General features: G+C 44.0%; 1 protein-coding gene across 3 annotated transcripts in view; it reads left to right on the top strand.

Moving 5' to 3' along the window:
- LOC137418256 (uncharacterized) overlaps positions 1–26,514 on the top strand; it is a 43,138-nt gene extending 16,624 nt beyond the window's left edge. For all 3 annotated transcript variants that reach the window (XM_068104279.2, XM_078770666.1, XM_068104274.2), the window contains 2 exons: positions 2,335–2,469; positions 23,839–26,514. In XM_068104279.2, coding sequence (XP_067960380.2) covers positions 2,335–2,469; positions 23,839–25,877 — 2,174 coding nt within the window. In that variant the 3' untranslated portion in view covers positions 25,878–26,514. The remainder of the gene's footprint in view (positions 1–2,334; positions 2,470–23,838) is intronic.
- The last annotated feature ends 505 nt before the right edge of the window (positions 26,515–27,019 follow it).

Raw genomic sequence — 27,019 nt, 5'->3', positions numbered from 1 at the left:
ATCCATGCAGGAAGTAGTTTGTTACCTCTCTTTAGCCGCGGAAGGCTTATCCTTGTTATCTCACGCTTTTTGAAAAATATGAAGATGCTTCATCGTAGTCATGTTGTAATCAGCCCTGTCCATCCTTCTGTCTGTCAGTCATGTTGTCTCCTCCTGAACTGTTGTGTCAAAATTCACAAACTTGGTTGTTATGATCACCACAAGTCAATAAGGTGCAAGAACAGTATCATTTGGACCCTGCCCTCTATGTACATGACCAAAAATTGAACAGCAAAATGTAGAATAGCAAAAAATGTAATTAGAGGCACTTTTAAAAAGCATTTTTTAATATTACCTTGTATATATACAATCAGCATTGAGGGACACATGAAATATGTAACCTTTTTTGTTGACTCCCTGTCCTGGTTCATGCCCCAGGATTTAGCGTCATGGGTCAAAATGGAAGGGAAACCTTAAAAATTTGATATTGGGTCATTCCTGGTGGAACTTGTTGCCATCTTTCTCTTTCAACTTTGCTTTGGGTGTGAAGCGTGGGGATTTGCGATGGCATGCCATGTTTTGCTCTTGTAGTTTTAGTTCCTCTCTTTAGCCATGGACGGGCTTAACATTATTACTGTTGTTGTTGTAGTTGTATAGCCCTGGATAGTTCTCTTGAACAGGCCCGTTGCACGGAGACAGCCGATCAATCTCACAGGAGTGACCCAGGGATCCCCCACATCCAATATGATGTAACCCCACCTTCTCTTATCCTTGTTTAAACAGTGAAATTCATCATATAATTCTTTATTTCTTGTAAATATTTGGTTGAACAATGTCAACGTCAGAAAAAAAAAAACTTTCCTTTGAAAACAAACTCCAACCCACTGGTAGATAAAACAAACAAAATGTGGAAATTGCTTTTTTACAACAACAATTTGGTCTTTCTTCTAAAGAAAAGAATTATTTAATTCTGAAATGTTTATTTAAACCTAAATCAAGGTTTGAGTTGTGATTAACTAAATTTCAGTAACTGTAGTTTGGACATCGACAATCGATGTGCAGTATTGGGTAAAATCTGTTGTCTTCTCTTATCCAACATCTCTTATCTTCTCTTATCCACCATCTCTATCTTCTCTTATCCACCATCTCTTATCTGCTCTTATCCACCATCTCTTATCTGCTCTTATCCACTATCTCTTATCTGCTCTTATCCACCATCTCTTATCTTCTCTTATCCATCATCTCTTATCTTCTCTTATCCACCATCTCTTATCTTCTCTTATCCACCATCTCTTATCTTCTCTTATCCACCATCTCTTATCTTCTCTTATCCACCATCTCTTATCTTCTCTTATCCACCATCTCTTATCTTCTCTTATCCACCATCTCTTATATTCTCTTATCCACCATCTCTTTTATTCTCTTATCCACCATCTCTTATCTTCTCTTATCCACCATCTCTTATCTTCTCTTATCCACCATCTCTTATCTTCTCTTATCCACCATCTCTTCTCTTCTCTTATCCACCATCTCTTATCTTCTCTTATCCACCATCTCTTATCTTCTCTTATCCACCATCTCTTATATTCTCTTATCCACCATCTCTTATATTCTCTTATCCACCATCTCTTTTATTCTCTTATCCACCATCTCTTATCTTCTCTTATCCACCATCTCTTATCTTTTCTTATCCACCATCTCTTATCTCTCTTATCCATTATCTCTTATCTTCTCTTATCCACCATCTCTTGTCTTCTCTTATCCACCATCTCTTGTCTTCTCTTATCCACCATCTCTTATCTTCTCTTATCCACCATCTCTTATCTTCCTCCATCAAAAACCATGGTCTTTTCTACCCCCGTTAAAACAACCCAAATCCACCTTTTTCAAATTCCATTTTTCTTTCATGAAAGTCCAAGTAGTGTCAATTTGTTTTATACCGTTTCCCACCCCCCTTCCACCCCTCTCCCTTCCACAGATCTACCACTGTACCTGTTTTCTACTGTTGTTGTGTTTCCCTCTCTCTCCCCCTCTTGTCTCCCACTCCCTTTATTGCATGTTTTATGTGTTTTCTGTTTATGTCTTTATGTTTTATGTGTTGCTCTGACTCGTAAGAAGTAGCTTCCTCATAAGTTTTTGAGCTCGCTGTCTAATTAGCAATGTCTTGTTTTGACAAATGTGTTGGGAGAAGGTTGCAGTAAAGACTTGGACCAAATGTCCTGTTACGGTATACTGATTCTGTTGATATTCAGATAATCCTTTTCCTCGTCTGAATAAATGTCTTATTGACCCGATTTATATTTGGAAGTTTTAAACTTTGTGTCCTGCAAAATACTGACACTGAATTGTTTGCAGGTGATGTCTGTCCTGTGAATGTGGAATGCACACAAAACAACGATTCTTCTGTTTCAGAAGCTTTGAGATGTGCTTCTTTAAATGAAGAGTCAGATGTTTCTTTGACAAATGGCAGTGCTGCCTGTTCTACAACTGGTGAGTAGAAACTTACAAAATTACCATTCAGGGCTGAATTTACGAACAGCACTTGGTGAGCATCTTGCTAACCCTCTTGTCTCCCACTCCCTTTATTGCATGTTTTATGTGTTTTCTTCATTGCATATTCTTAAACACCTTAAACGCTGTCAAAAATATCGTTGTACACACACAGCTAATCCGCCCGTCCAGATCGCAATTTGTGTTGGGAGAGAAACAGCCAATTAGTTGTCCATGTCAAAACATCTGATTAGCCTGTGATATCTCAAACATCCAATTTAAATGATGCACTTGCATATAATTCCAGCGTCACAGACAATTGTTGAAGGGGATTCAGCACATTGCTCCTCATTGTAGGTTGATCCAGGTGATCTTACACAAGATTCAGCAGTGACCAAAATGATTCATTTGAGAGTCCAACGCTGGACAAATTAAATATTGCCATATTTCTTCAGAGGATTGCATCTATCCTCGAAGATTCTCAATGTACGTCGGTGAACTGCCCTATTCCTATCCTCTTCTTCCTCCTCTTGAGCTAATTCAAGCACTCCAAACACATCCATATGATATTCACCATCCCATGTTAACTCCCAATTACAAGTCCTGCAATGCTGGCTTCAAGGCCTTAAACACACTCGATCATCGCACATGAGCGTTTCTACACGTGTCTAATTCTTAAACACATTTTGGAAATTCAGCCCTTAATCTTTTGAATTCACAATACTGTATATTCCAGTTTTCATGTCGAGGTGGATTGCAAGTCAAATTGGATAGTTTCCCCATTTTTATTTCCATCATTCATAGATGCATCAATTCGGAGTATAAGATGAATCTAGATCAGGGGTTCTTAACCTTTTTCTGTCAAGATCCGCAATGGATTGTCCACGATGTCCCCATACCCCCTTCACCAGACTGTTGACTGACCAAGGAGCACAGAAGGTGGTGCACATAGCTTGGGTGGACACATCAAGTCGATTTCTCCAGTTTGATTTCAGGTTCAATAATACAGAGAAACCTGTTTCACAGAGATACGTCATTGTGAAGGGAACCAACACATTCATTGCCCTCTTCGCCAAGCTAGGGTAAGCTGCTATCTGCTCACACCAAAACTGCTTAAAATCCAGCCCAGCCTTTCCGAAATTGGCTTTCTTTCTTTGATCTTCTTGGAACTCGATCAAATCATCCTTCACCAAATCGTTGTCACTCATCGTAGAAATATCAAACGATAAAGGGTTCTGGATCTAAAGCGATTCCATGCTAAGATCATCAATATCTGAGAAGTAACCCTCAAAATTGGTACTTAGGACTTTCAAATGGTCCTTGACTTCTTGAAGTATTTCTCCAAGCAATGCCTTTTCATCTTCTCCATCAAGAAGGACATCTCCAAGGATTGGAAAGTTGACCATGTTTCCGCTTTCAACACGGCGACTCTAAATAGGTAATTTCTTTGTGAATGCCACTAACTTTCCCCTGACTTGAATAATGTCCACATCCCTTCCCTGCACCGACTTGTTCATGTCATTGAGGTGACCGAAAATATCGGCCAAATATCCCAGGCTAACAATAAAATGCTCATCTTCAAAATTGTTTGCAAGAGGGGATTGTTGATGCCTGAGGAATTCGACAATTTCTTCCCGAAGTTCCACTACACGTGCGAAAACACGACCATGAGATAGCCAACGTACCTCTGTGTGGGACAATAAAACAACAATGTTCCGCCCCAATCTCATCACAGAATTTTTGAAATAGCCGATGATTTAATGCCCGTCCACGAATAAAGTTGACTGTCTGCATGACTATTACCATCACTTCTTTCAGTTTCTTTGACAACGTTTTGGATGCCAAGTCTTCGCGATGTAGAACACAGTGTGTGGTCAACACATGTAGAGCTTTCTCCTTGATCAGAGCAGGAGCAGGAGCTCCATCCATGCAAATAGACCCAACTAAATCCCATGTTAACTCATGGCGATCAAAGAACAGTTCGATCAACTTGAACACATCAGCTCCTTTATTTGTTGTTTCGAGTCATTCGCATCATAAAAATTCTTCCTCGAGTTTAATTTCATGAATGTAGCGGACGAATACGAGCAATTGACAGTGGTTTGAAACGTCAGTCGATTCAACGAGTTGCATGCTAATTTTTGCACGATTGTTTTTAATCGCGCTGCCAACTTGTGTTGCTATGTCCTGACTACATGTCTCCAATTATCTGGCGTACAGTGTCGTTGGACAAGGACACCTGACTCAATCGCTTCACAGCATCCCCCCACCATGATTTTCACCATCTCCAACGCACAGGGCTTCACAAGACTTTCTCCGATTATGTGGGGCTTCTTTTCTTTGGCAATCATGTACGAGGCTTCCAGAAGAGGCTTCCCAGTGGGAACAAACCCATGCGATGAAAGAGTTCCTTTCTGATCATAACGAAGTCTTTTTACCTTGAAAGCATCAATGCAGGTGTCAACATGATCCCTGTGTTTGCTTTGGAGGTGCTCTCTCAGTCCTGAAGGCTTCAAATTTCCATTGCGCATTACCAAATTGCAAAGCATGCATTGGGGTTTATCAGTTCCATCTCCTTCTTTCACACAGGTGATGCCAAAGCGAACCTAGTCATCATTCCAATTCCGTTTTTTGACAGACGACATCTTGCAACAAATCTGGAAAAGAATAATAATAAAACAATTAACAAACACCACAGAAGATAAAACATTAGTCCACGTGAAATAAAGTGTTGGCCACTAACACCGAAAACAACAGAAAGAGATGTACAGAAGATAAATAAATTCCTCACACGATACGACTTCAATGTACCAAATCAATCAACTTTTGCAGCTCAATCAATTTTCACGGACCAGGTGTTTACGGACACGGATATCCAGGTGTTTTTCACAGACATGGATATCCGGCCGCCCCATTTATGTTATTGCATTACAATGAATGTGAATGCCCTACTTATATTTAAATATACTTTGAAAAGTTCGAATATCTTCAGATAAGTAGGATTACTACTCACTTGTTTTGCAAATGTTTTCACCGGAATCAAATTGAGAATGAGGTTGTAATTGCCGTAATTGCCGATATTCGGGTCTTCACCTAATGTCCAAATGGCCTACAATCTCACGTAATGTAGGGCCTACCTTTATGTGACAGCACATTGGCTCAGTGTGAACTTTGACCCACCATAATCGCTACGTAAATGTTCTCATTGTCATGTCAATCATGCATTGTAATCGCCTGCATACGCCCGGGGCATATAGTTAATTTATTCGAATTTTTTTAGAAAATTGAATTTATATTTGTTTGAAATATAATTATACAAATATAATTTGTTTTGAAATATATATATTTATATTTAAATACATATTCATTATATATCTAAAGTTGATATTTCATTGAATTTATTACAATTTATTATTATAATTTATTACGAGTCCCATACCCCCAGATTTTGGTCCCCATATCCCCCAAGGGGTATGGATACACCAGGTAAAGAACCCCAGAGCTAGATGAACCACAGTTGTTGCCAAAACTGTCAGCCAATCAGAACCATACAGGTACTAATTCCTCCCTGACACTGTCACAACTCCTTTTGTCACAATTCCTCAACCCATCACCACCTAGCCTTTTGTTCTTCTTCTCCTCATCCTGCCCTCCCTCCTTGCTCTTATGCAATCTGACACACTGTCAGCAGCTCTCCCTACCTCCCCCTCTCCTCCCTCAACTTACCCTCCCCCACCATTCCCTCTCTTGTACCTGATGTTTCCTCTTATTTAATGGTATGGACCTCAAACATCTGCAGCATTTCCTCAGACCTGAATGATCTCTCCATGCAGGTTGCTTCTAACAAATCAGACTTGATCTGCTTAACAGAAACCTTCCTCCTTCAAGACGTCTCTGACTCCTCAGTATATCTCCCTGATTACTCGCTCCTCTGGTATGATAAACCTGAACCTTGTCCTGGTGGCAGAGTTGCTCTGTATATGAGAACTATATTCCTCACTCTCCCTGCACTGCCCTCTCTCCACCACACCCCAGGAGTTTCTCCCTCCTCCAAATCTTGGTGGCGCCTGGTCAAATCTGTTTCTGGTGTTTGTTCCCCTTCCATCCCTTCCATCCCTTCCATTACCTCAAACGGCCACACACCTGACACTGCACGAGAAAAAGCTAAATGCCTCAACTCTGTGTTTACCTCAAAATCTTATGTCCCAAACCCATCTCTCTCTCTGTACCCACCTTACCCAGTCAAACCCAGTAGCTCCTGGACTCTGTATCCTTCTCTCACTACAAGATGAAGTTTCTGTCAAGCCTTGACTCTGTTTCAGGAACTGGACCAGACGGCATCAGCCCACGGGTCCTAAAATCCTGCTCTGCCGCACTATCACACCCTCTCTCTGTTCTCTTCACCCTCTCTTTTGCTCAAGGTCATCTGCCGTGTGCTTGGAAATCAGCCAACATTACCACTTCACACAAAAAGATGCAAAAACAGATCCTTGCAACTACAGACCAATCAGGCTGCTCCCAATCATCAGCAAGATTCATGGAATCCATCATTGCATCTGATACTAAATCCTTCCTCTTCTCTAATGGCTTGATCTCTGATCATCAATTTGGATTCAGACCAAGCCACTGTACTATGGACATACTGCTTCTGCTGTCTCAATAATAGATGGAGGTCCTCCATGCCAAATACGAAATCAACGCCATCTCCCTTGACATATCTTGTGCCTTTGATATGATTTGGCACCCAGTCCTACTCACCAAACTCTCTTCTTATGGTATCCATGGAAATCTCCACGCATGGCTTGCAGATTTCTTCTCCTGTCCTCGTCAATATGTGGTCCTCAATGGAATTCTCTCATCTCCTTTTCCTGTCCTGGCTGAAGTTCCTCAGGGCAGTGTTCTGGGCCCTTTGATTTTCTGACCTTCATCAATTAATCTCTCTGACTCTCTGGAAAATGCTCTTTCTCTTTGCTGATGACTTGACTGTCTGCCGCTTTCTATCTCATCCCTCAGATCGGCAGGCAGAAGCTTCTTCACTCTCTACATACCTGAACAAAATCACCAACTTGTCAAACAAGTTGAACATGTCATTGAATCCTAACAAAACTCACACTCTCACCATGTCTCTCTGAAAAGACGGTCTGGAAAACCCTCAGTCACAAGCTTTTTGGTCTCATTATCTGCCATTATCTTTCCTGGGAAAAAAACATTTCCAAGCTTGCCTCCAAATGCAGATGCTGACTGGGCATCTCCATCGTGAGAAGTCCTTCCTTGGCACGACTGAGCCTCTCACCAAATACAAAACTTTCATCCACAGCTTGATGTAGCACTGCTCTCCCCTCTGGGCTGGTGCTTCTGACTCACACCCAGCTCAGCCTCATGGTGTAGAAACCAAAACTTTCAGTTTCATTGGTATCGCCCACGATGAAGCTGATTCTGAGGGCCTTTCACACTCACCACAGGCAGTTTGGTGGTCTTTCTGTCTTCTACCGACTCCTCTCCAGCCTAGCTCCCCTGCTCTGTCTGTGCTCTGTCCCCAAAATTCCAAATATTCCCAGTCCCAGTTGGTCACAGAAGTCCTTTGCTGAGTAGCCATGGCTGGTGAGAGAGGTACCCACACCTAGCCAGCTGGCATGATGAAAGTTGAAATCACCACATATGAGGAAGAGAGAGCTGGGATGAGTAGATAGAAGTTGGTCCATGTTATCAGACAGCGAGATGTAGATGAAGTCATCACTGTTTGGTGGACGGTACAACACACATATGAACAAAAGGTGGGAGTGAAGGGGAAGCCGTAACCAGAGGTACTCCTGGGGGTGAGGTGGAGAGAGGGCAGTGCAGGGCGAGTGAGGAAGAGAGTTTTTGATAAAGATAGCAACCCCCTCCTCCAGGACAAGGTTCAGGTCTCTCATACCGGAGGATGGAGTAACCAGGGAGAGATATTAAGGAATAAGCGACATCTTGAAGGAGGAAAGTTTCTGTTAAGCAGATTAAGTCTGGTTTTAGGAGTGGAGGGGCGAGGGGGGATTTTTGGAGGGGAGAGGCAAGGAGGGAGATTTGAAAGGGATGGGTGAGGGGGGGAGTTTCGGAGTGGAGGGGTGAGTTTGGATTTTAGAAAGTGTTGGACGATTAATGGAAAATGAACATTTATTGCAAAATGAGTTTCTTGTGATTTTCGAGTCAGATCCGAAGCAACCTGTATGGAGAGATCAATCAGGTTTGAGCGAAGGCCCTGGATGTTGGAGGTCCATACCGTTAAGGAAGAGGAAGGGGGAGCATCAGATACAGGACAGGGGAGCATCAGATACAGGACAGGGGAGGGAGGGGTAGGGTAAGATGAGGAAGAGGACGAGGAGGTCGGGAGAGCTGTTGATAGTGTGTCAGAGATTTCAGAAGACCTAGGAGAATGGGAAGGAGGAGGAGGACAAAAGGTTTGATAGTGATTGGGTGAGGCACAGTGAGGTGTTGTTTGTGGGGGGAGGGGGGCAGAGCAAGGAAGAAGGTTGGAGGAGATGGAGGTGAGAGTTGGAAGGGAGAGGAAGTGGGGATGACGCTTTGAGGAGGAGGGGTGAGAGGCGAGAATTGGAGAACAAAAAATTGAAGGGGAGGGGGAGGAGTGAGTTTTGAAGGGGAGGGTGAGGGCAGAGTTTGAGATGGGAGTGGCAAGGGGGGAGTTTAGGAGGGTAGGGGTGAGGGGGTAGGTATGGAGGGGAGAGGCAAGGAGGGCGATTTGAAAGGGATGGGTGAGGAGGGAGTTTAGGAGTGGAGGGGTGAGTTTGGATTTTAGAAAGTGTTGGACGATTAATGGAAAACGCCAAACGTAATTTATTGCAAAATGAGTTTCTTGTGATTTTCGAGTCAAATCCATTTGAAAACGTTGGAGGAGGGATGGAATGAAGGTGTGTTTAGGGAATGTAGGATGGAGGAATGGTAATTGTGAATTTTATTTGAAATGAAGAGATTTGGTGATCAAATCGAAAGCAAGCTTTTAAAGAAGAAGAAGAAAAGTGTGTTATAACATACAACAGAATACAACACTTTAGGGGAAAGTTTAAACATTTCAAAACGAAACCATGAAAACTATCTGGGGAAATTCCCGTAATGAGGGCATGAGGGATTCCTAAGGGGGATTGAGGATTCCAGCACAGGGTCAGAAGCAGAAACACAAGAATAGGACATTGACAGCCAGGAGAGCACAGAACGAAGGAACTGGAGGTGTATATGCAAATGTGTTGGTACGGGAGGATGGGCCAACTTATTAAATTCTTCGTTAATATGGTTTTTTGAAGGTGAGGTGAAAGTGGATCAGAGGAAGAAGGAGAAAGTTGAAGGAGTATGGTGAAAAATAAAATTGGAAAGGTGTCTTTTGGCTGGAGAGGATTGAGTTATGAAGGAAGGAGAGGAAAAAAACGGGTGGGTTGAAACAGATTTTTTTTCTTTCTTTTTTTTGTATACTGAATCGAGGCTCGTGAAAGAGCTAACATTTATTTCACAAACAAATCAACCAGACAAACAAAATATATAAAAAGAGGGAGCGGAAGACAAGATGGGGAGAGAAGGGAAGCACACAAACATAACATTTGAGAGCAGCGAGATGTGTGGGAGGGAGAGGGCTTGGGGGGAGGAGGTGTGGGAAGGGGGGGGGGGGGTGGGAGAAGTATAAAACACAAGGACACAAAGGACTTCCAGGACAGAAGTTGGTATTTCAGTGGATTTGGGGTGAAATTAGCGGGGGTAGAAAAGATCAAGGTTTTGGATTGGTGAAGATAAGAGATGGTGGTGAACAGCTGTTTTAAAGACGTGGAGGGTGGAGTGGGATTGAAGAGAGTGGAGGAGTTTGTTCCAGAGGCGGGAGAAAAGAGGAATTAAGGAGTGAAGGTGAGCAGAGAGTCTTGATTTTGGCAGTTTAACCATAAGAGGGATGCAGGCAGATCTTGTGCGACCTGTAGGAATATTTGGGGGACAGAGCCCAGAGAGAGCTGGGGGGGAGGGCAAGGCCAGAGCGGGGTCGGTAGAAGACGGAAAGACCACCAACCTGCCTGCGGTGAGTGAGTGAAAGGCCCTTGGAGTTAGCTTCATCGCGGGAGATTCCAATGATTCTGAACGCTTTGGTTTCAACAGCGTGAAGAAAAGCTAGGTGTGAGGCAGGAGCACCAGCCCAGAGGGGGGAGAGCAGTATTCCATTGAGCTGCGGATGAAAGCCTTGTTTGTGGTGAGGAGTTCAGGTATGCCAAGGAGGGACCGCACGACGGAGAATGCCCAGTCGGCGACTGGCTTTGGAGGCCAGATTTGACATGTAGTTTTCCCAGGAAAGATCATGGCAGATAGTGAGACCCAAAAGCTTGAGTGACAGAACTTATTGGAGAGGATTATTCAGAAAGTGGATGGGAGGGTTGTCCAGTCGATCTTTTCGGAGAGACATAGTAAGAGTGTGAGATTTGTCAGGATTGAAAGACATGTTCCACTTGTTTGACCAGTCTGTGATTTTGTCCAGGTCTTCAGAGAGTGAGGAGGCTGCAGACTGCCAACCTGAGGGAAGAGGAATTGGAGCGGTAGAGAGTGGAGTCATCAGCAAAGAGATAGAGAGGATTTTCCAGAGAGTCGGAGAGATCATTGATAAAGACCAGAAAAACCACAGGGCCCAGAACACTGCCTTGGGGAACTCCAGCCTGAACAGGAAGGGGGGATGAGAGAAATCCATTCAGGGCCACATGTTGACTACGACCAGAGAGGAAGTCCGCAAGCCATGCATGGAGATTTCCATGGATACCATAGGAGGAGAGTTTGGTGAGCAGAGCTGGGTGCCAGACCATATCGAAGGCAAGTGATATGTCAAGGGAGACGACTCTGATTTCCTTTTTGGCATTGAGGACCTCCATCCATTGTTGAGACAGAAGAGGCAGCATGTCCAGAGTAGAGTGACCTGGTCTGAAACCAAATTGATGATCAGAGATCAAGCCATTGGAGAAGAGGAAAGATTTCATATCCGAAGCAATGATGGATTCCATGACTTTGCTGATAATTGGGAGCAGGCTGATTGGTCTGTAGTTGCAAGGATCTGTTTTTGCACCTTTTTGTGTAAAGCGGTAATGTTTGCTGATTTCCAGGATGCTGGCAGATGACCTTGAGCAAAAGAGAGGGTGAAAAGAACAGAGAGAGAGAGTGAGCTAGAGCGGGAGAGCAGGATTTTAGGACCCGTGGGCTGATGTCGTCTGGTCCAGTTGCAGAATCAGAGTCGAGGTTAGACAAAAACTCCTCCATCTTGTCAGGAGAGAAGGACACAGAGTCCAGGAGCAGTTGGGTTCGACTGGGAAAGGTGGGAACAGAGAGAGAAGGGTTTGGGACGAAAGATTTTGAGGCAAACACAGAGTTGAGGCATTGGGCTTTGTCATGTGCGATGTCAACTGTGTAGCCATTTGAGGTAAGGGAGGGGATGGAGGGGGAACAAACACCAGAAACGGATTTGACCAGACGCCATCAGGATTTGGAGGAAGGAGACAGGTTTGAGAGTTCATTTTTGAGTGTGGAGAGATCGTGCTTCCTGGCACTCCTGAGGGTAGACACACACTTGTTCCGAGCTTGGTGGAAGGAACTGAGATTGCCTTCAGTTGGATTTGCCTTCCAAGAGGCAAAGGCAAGTTGTTTCAGGGCAACTGCCTCACCACAAGATTCAGTGTATCATGGACGGGAGGAAGGGTAAGACAACTGAAGACGAGATGGGATAAATCTGTGCATGAGAGAGAGCAGTTTGCTTTGGAAGAATTCCCAGGAAGAATTGATGTCAGAAGCAGTGGAGATGGGAGTCCAATCCAGACGATTGATGGCTGCTTGAAGACCGTCCCAGTCAGCCTGAGTGAAATGCCAGACTCATCGATGCTGAGGAGGCTCTCTGAGAATGGCCAGAGAGATGTCCACTTTGACAAGCACATGATCAGAAGAACCGATTGGAGCAGAAGAAGAGCAACAGATATTAGCAGGGAAGTTTGTCATAACCAAGTCTAGAAGAGAAGATACTCCATTGGCTGAGATCCGGGTCAGGAAATTTACAGATTGTGTCAATCCCAGTGAGTCACAGAAGTCCTTTGCTGAGGTGCCATGACTGGTGAGAGAGGAACCCACACCCAACCAGCTGGCATGATGGCAGTTGAAGTCACCACATATGAGGAAGAGAGAGTTGGGATGGGTAGATAGAAGTTGGTCCATATTATCAGACAGCGAGATGTAGATGGAGTCATCACAGTTTGGTGGACGGTACAACACACATATGAACAAAAGGTGGGAGCGAAGGGGAAGCCGTACCCAAAGGTTTTCCTGGGGGTGAGGTGGAGAGAGGGCAGTGCAGGGCGAGTGAGGAAGAGAGTTTTTATAAAGATAGCAACCCCACCTCCAGGACGAGGCTCAGGTCTATCATACCGGATGAGGGAGTAACCTGGGAGAGATACCAAGGAATCAGAGACATCATGAAGGAGGAACGTTTCTGTTAAGCAGATCATGGCTGGTTTGTCAGAAGCAACCTGTATGGAGAGATCAGTCAAGTTTGAGCAAAGGCCCCGGATGTTTGTGGTCCATACCGTTAATGAAGAGAGAGGGGGAGCATCGGGTACAGGACAGGGGAGGGGAGGAGTATGGTAAGATAAAGGATGAGAGGGGGAGGTAGGGAGAGCAGTTGATAGAGTGTCAGAGATTACAGAAGAGTTCCAAGAAAGGGAAGGATGAGGAGGATGAAAGGTTTGATGGTGAAGGGATGAGGCACAGTGAGGGGTTGTTTGAGGGGGGGGGCAGAGGAACGTAGAAGGTTGGGGGGTGGTGGAGGTTTGAGATAGAAGGGAGACGAAGTGGGGAGGAGGCAGCTTTGAGGAGGAGGGAGGAGGGGGGAGGAGGGAGAATTGGAGAGGAATGGTATGGGGGGAGATTTGAATGGGAGGGGTTGGGGGGGAGCTTTGAAGGGGAGGAGTGAGGGGGGAGTTTAGGAGGGGAAGGGCAAGGGGGGAGTTCAGGAGTGGAGGGGCAAGGAGGGAGTTTAAGAGTGGAGGGGAAAGGGGGGAGTTTCACGTCTGGCAGTTTCTTCCCATCCACATACTATATCTGTTCCAAGGAGTAAGATTATGAGGTATTCTTCTGTTTATTTTTCCCCCGCAAGGCATCAATCTGGAACAGTTTTCCTGCATCCTGCTTTCCCCTCTATCTCAACCTACTTCAACTCAAGAGGAATGTCAAGAGATTCCTCCTTTCTGTCTGATGTCTAATATATATATGTTCCTTCATGTACGCCCCACATCGAGTGCCCTTTAAGGATTTGTGGCAGGCGATATCTCATAAAAAAATTAATATGGATGTACATTGAGGGTATATACCACAATTAGCACCGCCAAACCATTTGCACCCAAAGGAAACACGTTTGTAAAAGAGTGAGAATCCTGTATCCGGAACAATTGATGTCAGGAGTGAGAATTGAATCTGGGGCCCTTTCAGCAGCACCACATAAAGTGTAAGGAGCGTAGGGTGAAATTGTACTGAAAATATTTATCCAGCTACGTCAAGCCAAGGTGAACAGGACCTCGTGGGCCTACTTGAGGAGGAAATGGAGGAGCTAATTGCCCAGGAATCTGTAAATGAATGTAACATTGTGGGAGAAGGACCAGGAGGGGTAGCGGTGGAGGTGCCGATAGTGATTGAGGACCCAACTCTCTCCTCCCCCACTAACCTCCTCTTCCTCACCAGCCCCTGGAAAAGGCAGCGCTAATGGCACGGAATAGTGGGTCGCCATTACCATCGCAGTCCGGCAGTGACCATGTGATGTTGTTGATTAGTTAACTAATGGCACAGATGACAATGAAAATTGAGGAGGGACAAGGTGGCTGGCATAAGGCATGACATGCATGTGGGACAGGCAGAGGTAAAGGCTGATATGAAGGCTATGGGAATGAGATAGCCGCAACGCTTGATGGGGATAGTTGAGTGAGCATGTGGATTGTGTCCAGAATGAGATGGGGGCAGGTGAGGTTAGAATGACGCAGGGGATAAATGGGATAAAATAAGAGGTGAATGGAGTTAAACAGGGGAAAAAGGACTTGCAGAGGGGCAAAAAGAACTGAACAGCAAATTAGAAGAAATAGAGGATCTAAAGCCAGCTTCAAAGGTCAAGTAAGAAAGAATGTAAAATGGGCCGTGATGACCAAACACAGAAGATAGAATAAATGGGATGAACGATAGAGACAAAATAACGGAAAATGAAAGAAAGAATGGAAGACACTGAAGTAATCTTAGAATAAGAACTAAAGGGGACAAAGGTGGAAATAATAAAGATAAAAAATGCAATGAAATGGATAAAGGCAAATACTTAGGCAGTTAAGACCGAAAAATAGGGCGTATCGTTCATTTTTTCAGGAAAGCACCAAATTTGGCACAGATGTAGTATGGACCTATACAATTGTTTTCCTGAGGGGCGCCCAAAAATTCAGAACCCCCTGGTGTCCGCCATATTGAATTTCAACATGACCGCCCTCTGTGACCTATTTCCCTCAATAATTTCTATACTATGAGCGATAACACCACAGTTCCAGTGTCTTATACCCCATGTTTTCATGGTCTCTGAATCCAATGGGATCAATTGCATAAAGATTGGCATCCATCATCTTTAATTTCAAGATGGCCGCCAAGGTGTTTCCATTTTCCTTGAATCTCTCATAGTATTTTAGGTAAAATTTCAATTCCAAGTGATACACATTGTTTTATTGGTCTCTGATAACAATGGAATGGTATTAATTCATCAAAGTTACACACAGTTGCAGTTTTAACTTAAAATATTGTGGGCACTTGAAAGGTGAAGGCTCTCGCACAGACGCGTAGTACTACAAGCACTGTCCATCGCAGTCACACAGTGATGTGCAGGGCAGATTTGCCTTGGAGCATTTACAGTTGCCTTTACAGGCCGACTTACAATGGCAGCTTGTAAGCTCTGAACATGCCTCCTGTATCAGTGGTATTGTGGTCCAAATTGGTGTCCAAGAAGTCCCTGTTTTCATCCAGCCCCAATCAGCTGGTGATGGAAGTTCTGGGTAGGGCACAAGTGCCTGACTCCATACGTGTACAGCCTGAAAACATGCTCGTTTTAGGTGTTGTTCGAAGGCATCTGCTGTTGGGGGAATGTGATCAATTGTTCTTGCCTTCTTCATGAACAAGTGTCGGCACATGTCATTCACTGTCTTTATCTCGGTAGGCCGGTCATAGAGGATGGCAACATATCTTTCTATGCTCTGTAGTTCCATAGTAATAGCGTCCACAGATGGCCTAAAAGCGAGAGCATGAAAGGTCTGCGTGATGCTGGGGTATGGCTCCCAAGCCTTCCAGGCTGTCTTTTTCCCAATTTGGGCAAAAAATGACAATGTGTCGCAGCCAGTGAAGGCATGAAATAATGGCAAAAACTGACTTCCTGCGGCCAAGGCTGGTGGCAATTTTATGGATGGCAAGGTAGCGGTAGCTTTTACCAGTGCCAATGGCAATCCAGAGTTCCTCCACACCGTGTGACTGGTAGGTAAAGTAGTGTGCGATTGCCAAGACCACAATACAAGACCAAGACCACTCATAGTGTAGAAGTTATTGAGGGAAATAGGTCACAGAGGGCGGTCATGTTGAAATTCAATATGGCGGCCACCAGGGGTTCTGAATTTTTGGGCGCCCCTCAGGAAAACAATTGCATAGGTCCATACTACATCTGTGCCAAATTTGGTGCTTTCCTGAAAAAATGAACGATGCTTCCTCTTAACTGCTCTACTAAAAGAAGAATGATTCGAGACAAGCGAGAGGGAAAATAATGTTTTGGAGGTCATGGAATGTGTAGAAACAATGTGTAAAGATTGGGATAATACGTGGCAGTTGCAGGTGGAGAGGATGTGAGCGATCAAAACGTACCACGACCATGTGAGGCTGTGTGAGCCGGAGTGAATGCATGGTGTGAAAGGATGTGTGCCGTGCTTGGGTGGCATAAAGAGACCGGGGTTCCTTAGAGTGCCGTGGCTGAGTGTAATGGAGTGTGCCTCGAGCGTGCAGAGTGAAGTATATGAGCGAGCAAGAGTACGGGTCTTGCACCGACCCAGATGGGGGTAACCGTTAGCTTGACTGAGGGAAGCAGTGAGGTTACCAAGCGGGAAATATTATAAATGCTGGTATGTTCTGGTCCGGTGTGTAGGAGATTAAAAAGAACAGATTTGTAATCCCTACCGGTGTAAGAGAGGTCACATTTCAAGGCACTGCTGTCACTGTGTGTTAACAACGGTCCTTGTCGGGAAAAACGTCCGTATGCGGATGATTGAAAAATTTTTTCCCAAGGAATGGTGTGCGACTGAATGTGCGCCGCATAAATGGAAATGGGGACCTGCAGGCCCAGAGGTCAGGGAGAGTCTGAGAAGTCCCACTCGTGATGCACCCCAAACCCTGTGTCTGTAACAATATTTTCACTCTGTCTGCTGCTTGGGAGTAAGAACAAAATTGCAAATCATGCCAAACAGGAAAAATACTGTTTATAATGACAACAAAAAGGACATAGTGCAGCAGATAAACACAAAAATTGTGCATTTTATGAGAAAAGTATGAAAATTTTAATATAGTTAGTGCATACCATAAGGTTTATTTTCAGATGTGGAGGGAAGCCAGATTTGACCTCTGAGGACCGTGAGAGGTCAAATCCAATATGGCCACCAGTCCACCGGGTCTAATGTTCAAACGCGCTTAATTTTGGAACCAAACGGTGTAGAAAAACATTTTAGGTGTCAATTCCAACTAAATTGGGGATGCCCATTCATTTGGTGATACTTTTGAGATCGCCAGAACTCAAGGACATGCATTTAGGTCAAGGTCAAAGTCAAATTACGTTAAATATCTATTTTTATGATACTGCAGTTGGAACTGCTATTGGAAAAAGTTCATTTGAACTTTTAAAACTTTATTTTTTCAGGTACAGGGATAGGTACAGAACACCCAAAGACCAGAAATGATGAAAAAAAGTGTTTACACTGCAAGGAATGATGCAATAACCTCTGAAAAAATAACTGTAGTTAACCAAGTATATCCACAAAAGCTTACATTAAATCAAGTGCAATGATGAAAATGGGTAATGATCAGAATCTAACAGTCTCCAGAACAGAAGCACAGTGCAGTGCACTTGAGTGCAGCTTTGGCACACTTGCAGCGTCCAGTGCATCCTTTCTTGCATCAACAGTGGATCAATTCATGGCACGATTTTGATGCTTCAGGGAGAGTGGTCCAAAGAGGCTGCCACCCAGTTGTTTCGTTTATCCAGCCTCAGTCAGATGGCTCTGGCATCTCTGGATCCATGACCAATGCCTGGTTCCAACAGTTGGCCTGGTAGCAAGTGCGCTTGATGTGCTGCTTCAGTGCTGCCTGGGTTGGAGGAATGTTCTCTAGACTTCTAGACTTCTGTATGAAGAGCTGCTTCCTGGCATCATTCACTTCCGTGCTCTCACTGGTTCGGTCGTACATCAGCACCACGAATCGCTCTAGCAGTAACATTGATCCTTCACTGACCTCACTTGGCATGCATAGGAATTCATTGAAAGCATCATTCACCTCTGGGAAAGACTTCCAAGTTTCCCAGGCAGTCTTCTTTCCTCTGCCAGCGAATGCAGATACAGTATCACACCCGGTGAAAGCGTGAAAGATTGGGAGAGTCAGACACTGTGTTGGATTCAATGTGGCAACCATTTCGTGAACAGCTATGTACCGAAAGCTTGACCCGACACCAAAGGCTACCCACAGCTCATCAGGAGCTGTCTTGCTGAATGAAGCCACAGCCAGTACCACCACATCAGTATCAACGGTACGTATGGTCACCTTCTTACACCCCTTTTGCACAGCATCTGCCACATGCAGAAGTAGACGAGTGTCCGCCTCCTCTTGCGAACTTGGGGCAAGGCGGGCCAAGTATGACTCAGCAGGAGAGCAGAGAACTCCACTTCCATCTGTTGCATACAGTTCCTTGCCCTCTGCTAGAGGAAGATGAACAGCTTCGCGAGAAAGGAAAGCAAACAATTCGGTTTTGTTCTCATCGACTCGAAGGAAGTCCTTCCAGTTCTTTGGCATCACAGTAGAAGGAGTCACCCTTTTCCTGGTGCCCTTTCCCCTCTTCTGTCTTGTTGAGGCTTTCAGGCTGGCAGGTAGGTATACATCCCAGACAAGGTCAATGCGGCTGCTTTTCTCGTTTTTTTTTTTTTGTTTTTTTTTTTGTATACAAGATCGAGGCTCGTGAAAGAGCGAAGGAAAAAGTTCCTTCGTGCAAGATGTTCTTGAAAAAGTTGAGCAGAGATGTATGGTGCAAACACTTTCTCCATTCTCTTGTAATGTTCTTGATGTTCCAGGATTTAGGATTTGAACCACAGCTGCACCATCGAGAATTGTTGAATCAGTCACAGGCATACTGTTGTTTTCGAGCAGATCTGATTCCAGGCAGCGAAGTAGATCTGCTTTAACACCAATCCGCATTTTTCCTCCAGTTGAAAGAGCTGGCGGGGCTGCCTGGTTTTCATGGGAGAAGAAAGTCAATGTCTCCATCTCGTGTTTGACAGGAGATGTACAGCCTCGAAAAGAGACCACAGTCACTCCTCAGTGCTGCGAGCTGTGCCTTCTGTTTTGACTTAATCTTGACCGGTGGCCTACTGGACAGTGGCAACTTGTTCTTTGGAAGTGTTTGTGTGACAGGTGTTGTACACTGTTCTAGCCTTTCTGCCACAAACTTGGTGTACTGCTCCTCACCAAGGGTCTCGATCCTTCTCAAAGTTCGGCCATTTGGGTGTCCATGATGTCCCCTGTGTCAATGACTTGTAGGTCTTGGCTGTGTTCTCGAAATGGATTCCCCATCTCTTACAATACTGTCACAAGTGCCTTAACCTCCTTCAGGAATGCTGCTTGCACTCCAGGTTGCTGGTCGTGGTGATGGTGTCCAGTGTCACCAGCACCATCCTGTTGCTTTATGGCCTGTTCCTCAAACTCTGTAGTGATCCTGGCAATTTCTGGCCCTGCTACCATCCAGCATCTGAGTGCTCCTGGATTGCTAGTCAATCAAATAGCCCCACCAGAACCTTTCACCATTGCATTGTTCTGCTCATGGGACTGGGCAATTGCCATGGCAGAGAACTTGTTGCTGGTTTTGTGCACCACAAAATTTCCAGACTTGAATTCTGCAAGGACATCCGGGTTGTTTTCAGCGAGAGTCGTCAAGACATGGATGTGTACGGAAAGCCATCTGGAGTAGTGCGTGTGATCTAGGGCGAACATCCAGGGCATGATCTGCATCAGGGATTCCATGTACAGCTGGAAGTTCCCTTCACGAAGTGACCTGATGTACCGCAGCAAGAGAAGCTCCAATGACAGGGTCTTAAGCCAGTAGTCAAAGTGGACACTGGTCTTTGCCCGCTCTATGCACCACTCCTCAAAAGGCGGACTATCTGGTTGCATGGCATCAGTATCATCGGATGTGCAGTCTTCAATGTAAGCTTGTTGGAGGAGTGTATAAAGGCTTGCAGCTGTGAGTTGATGTGCATGGCAGGTCTTGGTGACATGGCTGGCATGTATGAAGCAATTTGCTGTTCCAGAGCGTGCAATGTCAGCCTGTACCAGGGCGTTTGTCCAGCCACTGTCTTCCAACCAGTCTCCCAGCAACTTCAACGTGGCCATCTCGATGTGTAGACCACCGAACATGATTACAAAGTGATCCTCTCCGTGAGTGGCTGGCCAGGTCCACTGGATCTCTTTAGCAAGGGCATACAGTGGTTGGTCAGCAGCAAGGACAGGTGTCTGACCAGGGTTCAAGTGCTGAACTGCTGCCTTGACGATGTCCATGGAGTGCCGTATCATTGCCACTGCGTGTGTGTTGTCAAGAAACAGAGGAAATAGTGCGTTGATTGCTGCAGGTGGGGTGACAACTTGGTGTGCATCAGCATGGTAGGCAGACCACGATATCCAGCCATCCATTGTAGACATTTCAAGAGCTGTCTTGACTCTGCTGAGCCATGCATACTCATCTTCTGTGGCAGCTGCAGCAGCCAGGAGTTTGGAAGCTCTCACGGGACCTTGTACAGCCAGTGCACTAAAGTCCTTTGTCTTGAAGGCAGCTGGTGGTACAATTGTGTAGGCTGATGGCAGAGGTGTCACTGACTTGGTGGAAGAGCCACCCTGACTAATCAATGTTACACCACAGTCAGTTCCGCTATGTGTGTGTGACGGATGCTGCATAAGCGAGATTCCGGTGCCGTGGAAGGAATCTTTGGCTGTTGCAGAACTTGGATTGTGGTCGATGTTGTCCACAGCTCCTGTTGTGAACAGTCCATAACGCAACTTTGGTGGGCAAACTACATCTTCTACACTAAAGCTCTGGCAGACACCATTGGCAATGTCTGATGTGAGTTGCAACAGTCTGTCATCGGAGACACACAATCCCAGATTGAACAGTGTGTCAACCAGCTGTCTACTTCGTGTAACTGCATGGAACTTGAGGGACAGATAGAGTGGGAGTAGAGTTTCTCAGTTGTGGCTGTGACGTGCTGAGCTTGATGAATCCACGTTTCGTGCATGCTTCACGCTGTTGAACACCATCAATTGGGAGATTGCTAGGGCAGGTTTTGTGGTGGTTGTGTGGACCAGCTGTGTCTGATGCTTGATGTTTGCCCCATCGAGTATCATGTTGACTAGAGCTAAGAGGGATGGTGGCACAGCCTCCTGTTGGCAGTTTGCCTGGAACGACCCATCAAAGGAGAAACTTGAGTCAAAGATCTCTTTGCGCACCACCTGTGCTGCTCGCATTAAGTGCATGGCATCGCTGCCATGATAACAGGCCATCTTGAGGGCTGGTCCAATGTCCTTCTCAAAACGTAGAAGTGTGTCTCTTCCCTGTGAATATGCCCTCAGATCAGGAAGCGCAGAAAGCAGCCTGCTTTTCAGTCTGGTAGTGTGAAGCCGTTTCCCTGCAGTCAGACCAAGCTGCTCCAGTCTGACCTTGTACAGCTGAGCGATGTCTATCAGTTTGAAGACAGGAGCACTGTCTTCATTACTATTCATGTCTTCCAAGAATGCCACTAGCTCAGCAAAGGCTATGCCATGCAGGCAAGAATCATCTCCATCATTGCCTTTGGGTGCAGCCTGCCTGGCTCTGTTGCATAGTGAACGCAGACAGTCGTGATGGGACTTGGCCTCAATGGCAATCATGTCTCCTGCTGCAACCTTGGCCAGCAGAGCAGTGTCCTCAACTTCAAGGGCACACCTCCGCACATTTGTGTCAATGTTGTAGGTTGATGCTTTATGTAAGCCTGCAGAACCAGCAGACTTATTGCAGAAGAAACAAGTAGGCTCTGTGGACTGTGGATGGCTGTGAGCAGATCGCGTGTGCACAGTAGAGGTACTTCGTTGTTGTCCTGTAGTTAATTCTCCCCGACGTTGCTCGTCAAACGCCTTTTTGTTGAATTTTAGCAGACATTTCTTGTGCCACTCAGCCCTGTGTGCCTTCAGAGTGGATTCTATGCCATCTCCGTCATCCAATAGCTCCAGGTTGATGTCCATTGGCATGTGCTGAAGGGTCTGGAACCGGAGAAGGTCTTCTGCCGAGGATGCATAGCCACTACCTCCGGGCTGTTTCGTTGATCTGAGCGGACATTGTAAAGATTCGTCTGTTACTACTTGGCAGAGGACGCAAATGCCCCAGTTAGTGCTTGGGGCTGGCTTGGATTGCTTGGATGTAGAGGGCTGGGTAAGGCCCATCAGGATGTGACGCTTTGGCATGGTTGCGACAAAATCACCACGGCAGGAGAGGGGATTCTGAAATACAAAAAACACAATGTTAACACCAACCACCATACCCCATTTTACATCGAGGGTATTTACTTAAGTGAGGTGGATAACCACAACAATTGTGCATCTTATGCAAAAAGCAGGACATTTATAACATAGTTAGTGCATACCATTAGGTTTATTTTAAGATATCTGCATACTTGGGATACTTCATTCTTGACCTTATTTTTTGGTCAGTTTTGACCTTGACCTTGACCTAAATGCATTTCCTTCAATTCTGGCGATCTCAAAAGTATCACCAAATGAATGGCCATCCCAAATTTAGTTGGAAATGATACCTTAAATGTTTCTCTACGCTGTTTGGTTCCACAATTAAGCGCGTTTGAACATTACCCCTGGGGAACGGGCGGCCATGTTGTATTTGACCTCTCACGGTCCTCAGAGGTCAAATCTGACTTCCCTCCACATCTGAAAATAAACCTTATGGTATATACTAACTATGCTAGAAATTTCATGCTTTTCTCAAAAAATGCACAATTTGTTAAAATATGAGAGCTTATCCGCTGTACTAACACAAAGAACAGGCACAAATAACTAATGTAATGTGGAGGATAAAGTGATGTAATATACACTGTGCAATGGCAGTAAATTCCAGAGAATTTAAAAAATGAATTTTACAATATTTATTGTATTTAAATTGAATTAAATACTTGAACACTGTTGAACACAAATCGCCTTCCTCTTACTTCCGCTATCTTCCAGTTTAGCTGTACTTGGACATGTTAAATATGGTGGTGAATAAGGGTGATGGAGAAAACTGCTTCAATACTGCTTAACATCTGGAAGTTTTGTTTTTAACAATCTTTAACTTCATTATTAGTTCACCTGGAAAGAAGCTTATGCAGGGGCACGTCGTCAGTCCATCCTTCCGTCCGTCACTCCATAAACACTTGCAACTTCTACTCCGAAACCGAGTGATGGGATTGTGACCAAACTTGGCACAAATTATATTTGTTATGTTGTAACTAAAGTTTGTTCACGGCATTAAAAAAGAAAACTCGGTGTCGAAGGGGTCTACCAGGGATCAGGTTTGACCCCCAAAAATAGACATATGCTTTCTTCACTGAAACTACACACACAATTTCAATGAAACATTACCACAACCTTAACCACCCATGCTGTAACAAAGTTTGTTCAGGGCATTTGAAAAAATCGGGATCGAAGGTAGTCTATGGGAATGGGAGGCAGGAAGGTTGCCCCCCAAAATAGTTTTTTTTTTGGGGGTTTGTTTGTTTGTTTAAAGTCTTATGATTACCTGAGTATGATTGTACATGCTGCCCTAACTTCAAGCATCCATTGAAATTGGTTAAAAATGTCATGATACGGTTGAAACTACCTTTAGTCCGTGTAGTATTCTGCTTTATTCTCCTAGTTGAGCACCCAGGAGTATTGCCCCGATGTTTCTATGTAATTTGAAGTATACATTCCATGACTTAACATGTTATATGAATTCTCAGGATGGTTCTCAATCCCATTACCCTGAAAACTGATGGACTGATGCTGATTTGTACACAGGTGATGTCCCTGCTGTACATGTGGAAGGAAGACAACACAACAATGATTCTTCTGTCACAGAAGATTCAAAATGTCAAATGTCATCACGACATCAAGACTCACTTCCTATAAAATACAATTGCAAGTCTGGGCCTCACAACACCAAGATTAATATTAAATTAAACAAACACAAAACGGTTCCAGAAAGACGAATACGTTATTCGTGTAATGTGTGCAGAATGGATTTTGCTTCAACGAGTAACATCAAAATACATAAAAGGATCCACATTGGAAAACGCCCCCACAAGTGCTCTGTCTGTGATAAAGGTTTCTTGACAAAAAGCAATTTGAATAAACATATTACGATCCATCCAAGAGAACGACCTTACAAATGCTCGATATGTGATAAAGGTTTCTCTCACGAAGGCAATTTGAAAAAACATATGACGATCCATACAGGAGAGAGACCCCACAAATGCTCGATATGTGATAAAGGTTTCTCTCATAACAGCAGATTGAAATTACATTTGAGGATCCATACAGGAGAGCGACCACAGAAATGCTCGATATGTGATAAAGGTTTCTCTCAAAAAGGCAGTTTGAAATCACATATGATGACCCATACAGGAGAGCATCCTTACAAATGCTTGATGTGTGATAAAGGTTTCTCTCAAAAAGGGCATTTGAATAAACATATGAGGATCCATACAGGTGAGCGACCACAGAAATGCTCGATATGTGATAAAGGTTTCTCTCAAAAAGGCAGTTTGAAATCACATATGATGACCCATACAGGAGAGCATCCTTACAAATGCTTGATGTGTGATAAAGGTTTCTCTCAAAAAGGCCATTTGAATAAACATATGAGGATCCATACAGGAGAGCGACCTCACAAATGCTCGATATGTGACAAAGGTTTCTCTGAAAAGGGCAGTTTGAAATTACATGTGAGGATCCATACAGGAGAGCATCCTTACAAATGCTTGATATGTGATAAAGGTTTCTCTCAAAAAGGCAATTTGAAATCACATATGATGATCCATAAAGGAGAGCATCCTTACAAATGCTCGATATGTGATCAATGTTTCTCTCGAAACAGCAATTTGAAATCACATATGATGATCCATACAGGAGAGCATCCTCACAAATGCTTGATGTGTGATAAAGGTTTTTCTGAAAAAGGCAGTTTGAAATTACATATGAGGTTCCATACAGGAGAACGACCTTACAAATGCTCGATATGTGATAAAGGTTTCTCCTACAACAGCAGTTTGAAATTACATATGAGGATCCATACAGGAGAGCGACCTTACAAATGCTCGATATGTGATAAAGGTTTCTCTCGAAAACACAGTTTGAAATTACATATGATTATCCACACAGGAGGGCATCCTTACAAATGTTTGATATGTGATAAAGGTTTCTCTGAAAAAGGCAGTTTGAAATTACATATGAGGATCCATACAGGAGAGCGTCCCCACAAATGCTCGATATGTGATAAAGGTTTCTCTCATTGCGGCAATTTGAAATCACATATGAGGATCCATACAGGAGAGCGACCCCAGAAATGCTCGATATGTGATAAAGGTTTCTCTGAAAAAGGCCATTTGAATAAACATATGATGATCCATACAGGAGTTCGACCTTACAAATGCACGATATGTGATAAAGGTTTCTCTCGAAAACACAGTTTGAAATTACATATTATTATCCATACAGGAGCACATCCTTACAAATGCTCGATATGTGATAAAGGTTTCTCTGAAAAAGGCAGTTTGAAATTACATATGAGGATCCATACAGGAGAGCGACACCACAAATGCTCGATATGTGATAAAGGTTTCTCTGAAAAAGGCCATTTGAATAAACATATGATGATCCATACAGGAGGCCGACCTTACAAATGCACGATATGTGATAAAGGTTTCTCTCGAAAGCACAGTTTGAAATTACATATGATCATCCATACAGTAGCGCATCCTCACAAATGCTCGATATGTGATAAAGGTTTCTCTCATGGCGGCAATTTGAAATCACATATGAAGATCCATACAGGATAGCTGAAATACCAGGATATGAAAAATGAGGTTGAGAAAATTTCGAAATTGAAGAAACCTGAAATTATACCAATGAAAGTTGGAGCACCAGGGAATCCGGATGATTAAGAAAACCCTAACAGTACTTAAAAAGCATTCCAGCGAATATCACGACAAACAAATGACAGTGGAGGCTGTCAGAGGTTTAGCGAGGATTCTAAAATGAGCTCTTGGAACAAAGTTATGAGAATGAAGTTTCACAAACTGGTTCATGAATAATGATCCTTTACTGAAAAAGGAGGTGGAAGTTCTGGAAGAACTTCCTTTTTTGAGGGAGTGGATTATTTTTATTTTTTTTATTTTTTTTATTGTCTCGTATTTAGGATTTTTGTTTTCTCTCTGATTTGGTTGTTTTTTCTTGTCCGTTTTTGGTCATGTTCAGATGGCATCTTTTCATGGTAGTTTGAACATCAATTTTTACTCAATCTTTGGTGTAGTCCATGTTTCATTGCGATGTGTGATATGGGGAGAACACGCTTGATGTAAAGTTGTTTTGTCAAAAGAAGACTCCTGCCGATATAAGAAGACTCCTGCCTATGTTTTTCATGAAACTTGAATTTGTGAAGGGTTTCTCCATAAAGAGAGGACCTCAAAGCTCAAATGCACTGTGTGTTTTTGTGAATACTCGTGTGACGTGACTCGGGGTAAACGGCACAAAACAAATTGATACTACAAGGAATGTCAGGAATGATGTCTTGGATTGAAAGATGTGAATTTGGGGTGTATTAACGGGGGTAGAAAAGATCAAAGCACAGTGGGCTGAGAGGGTGAAATATTGGAAATATCTCAATATATTGGGTTAAAATAATCCCCTGATAGTGGTTGAGGGCTCGTTAGAAGCGTATTACTAAGCTTATTACAACGAGAAAAAATTTGTTTTTAAATTTTGATTTTTGAGGGGTCTGGGCCCAAATTACCATATTTGGGCATTTCGGGCGCAAAACACATTTTCGGGTATATCTTGGCTTAAAAGAATCCCCTGATAGTGGTTGAGGGCTCGTTAGAGGCGTATTACTAAGCTTAATACAACAAGAAAAAATTTGTTTTTAAATTTTGATTTTTGAGGGGTCTGGGCCCAAATTACCATATTTGGGCATTTCGGGCTC

The sequence above is a fragment of the Myxine glutinosa genome, chromosome 1 (assembly GCF_964187855.1).
Source record: "Myxine glutinosa chromosome 1, kmMyxGlut1.1, whole genome shotgun sequence".
Lineage (NCBI taxonomy): Eukaryota > Metazoa > Chordata > Myxini > Myxiniformes > Myxinidae > Myxine > Myxine glutinosa.
The sequence above is the reverse complement of the archived record's forward strand: the minus strand, read 5'-3'. Positions and strand labels throughout refer to the sequence as shown.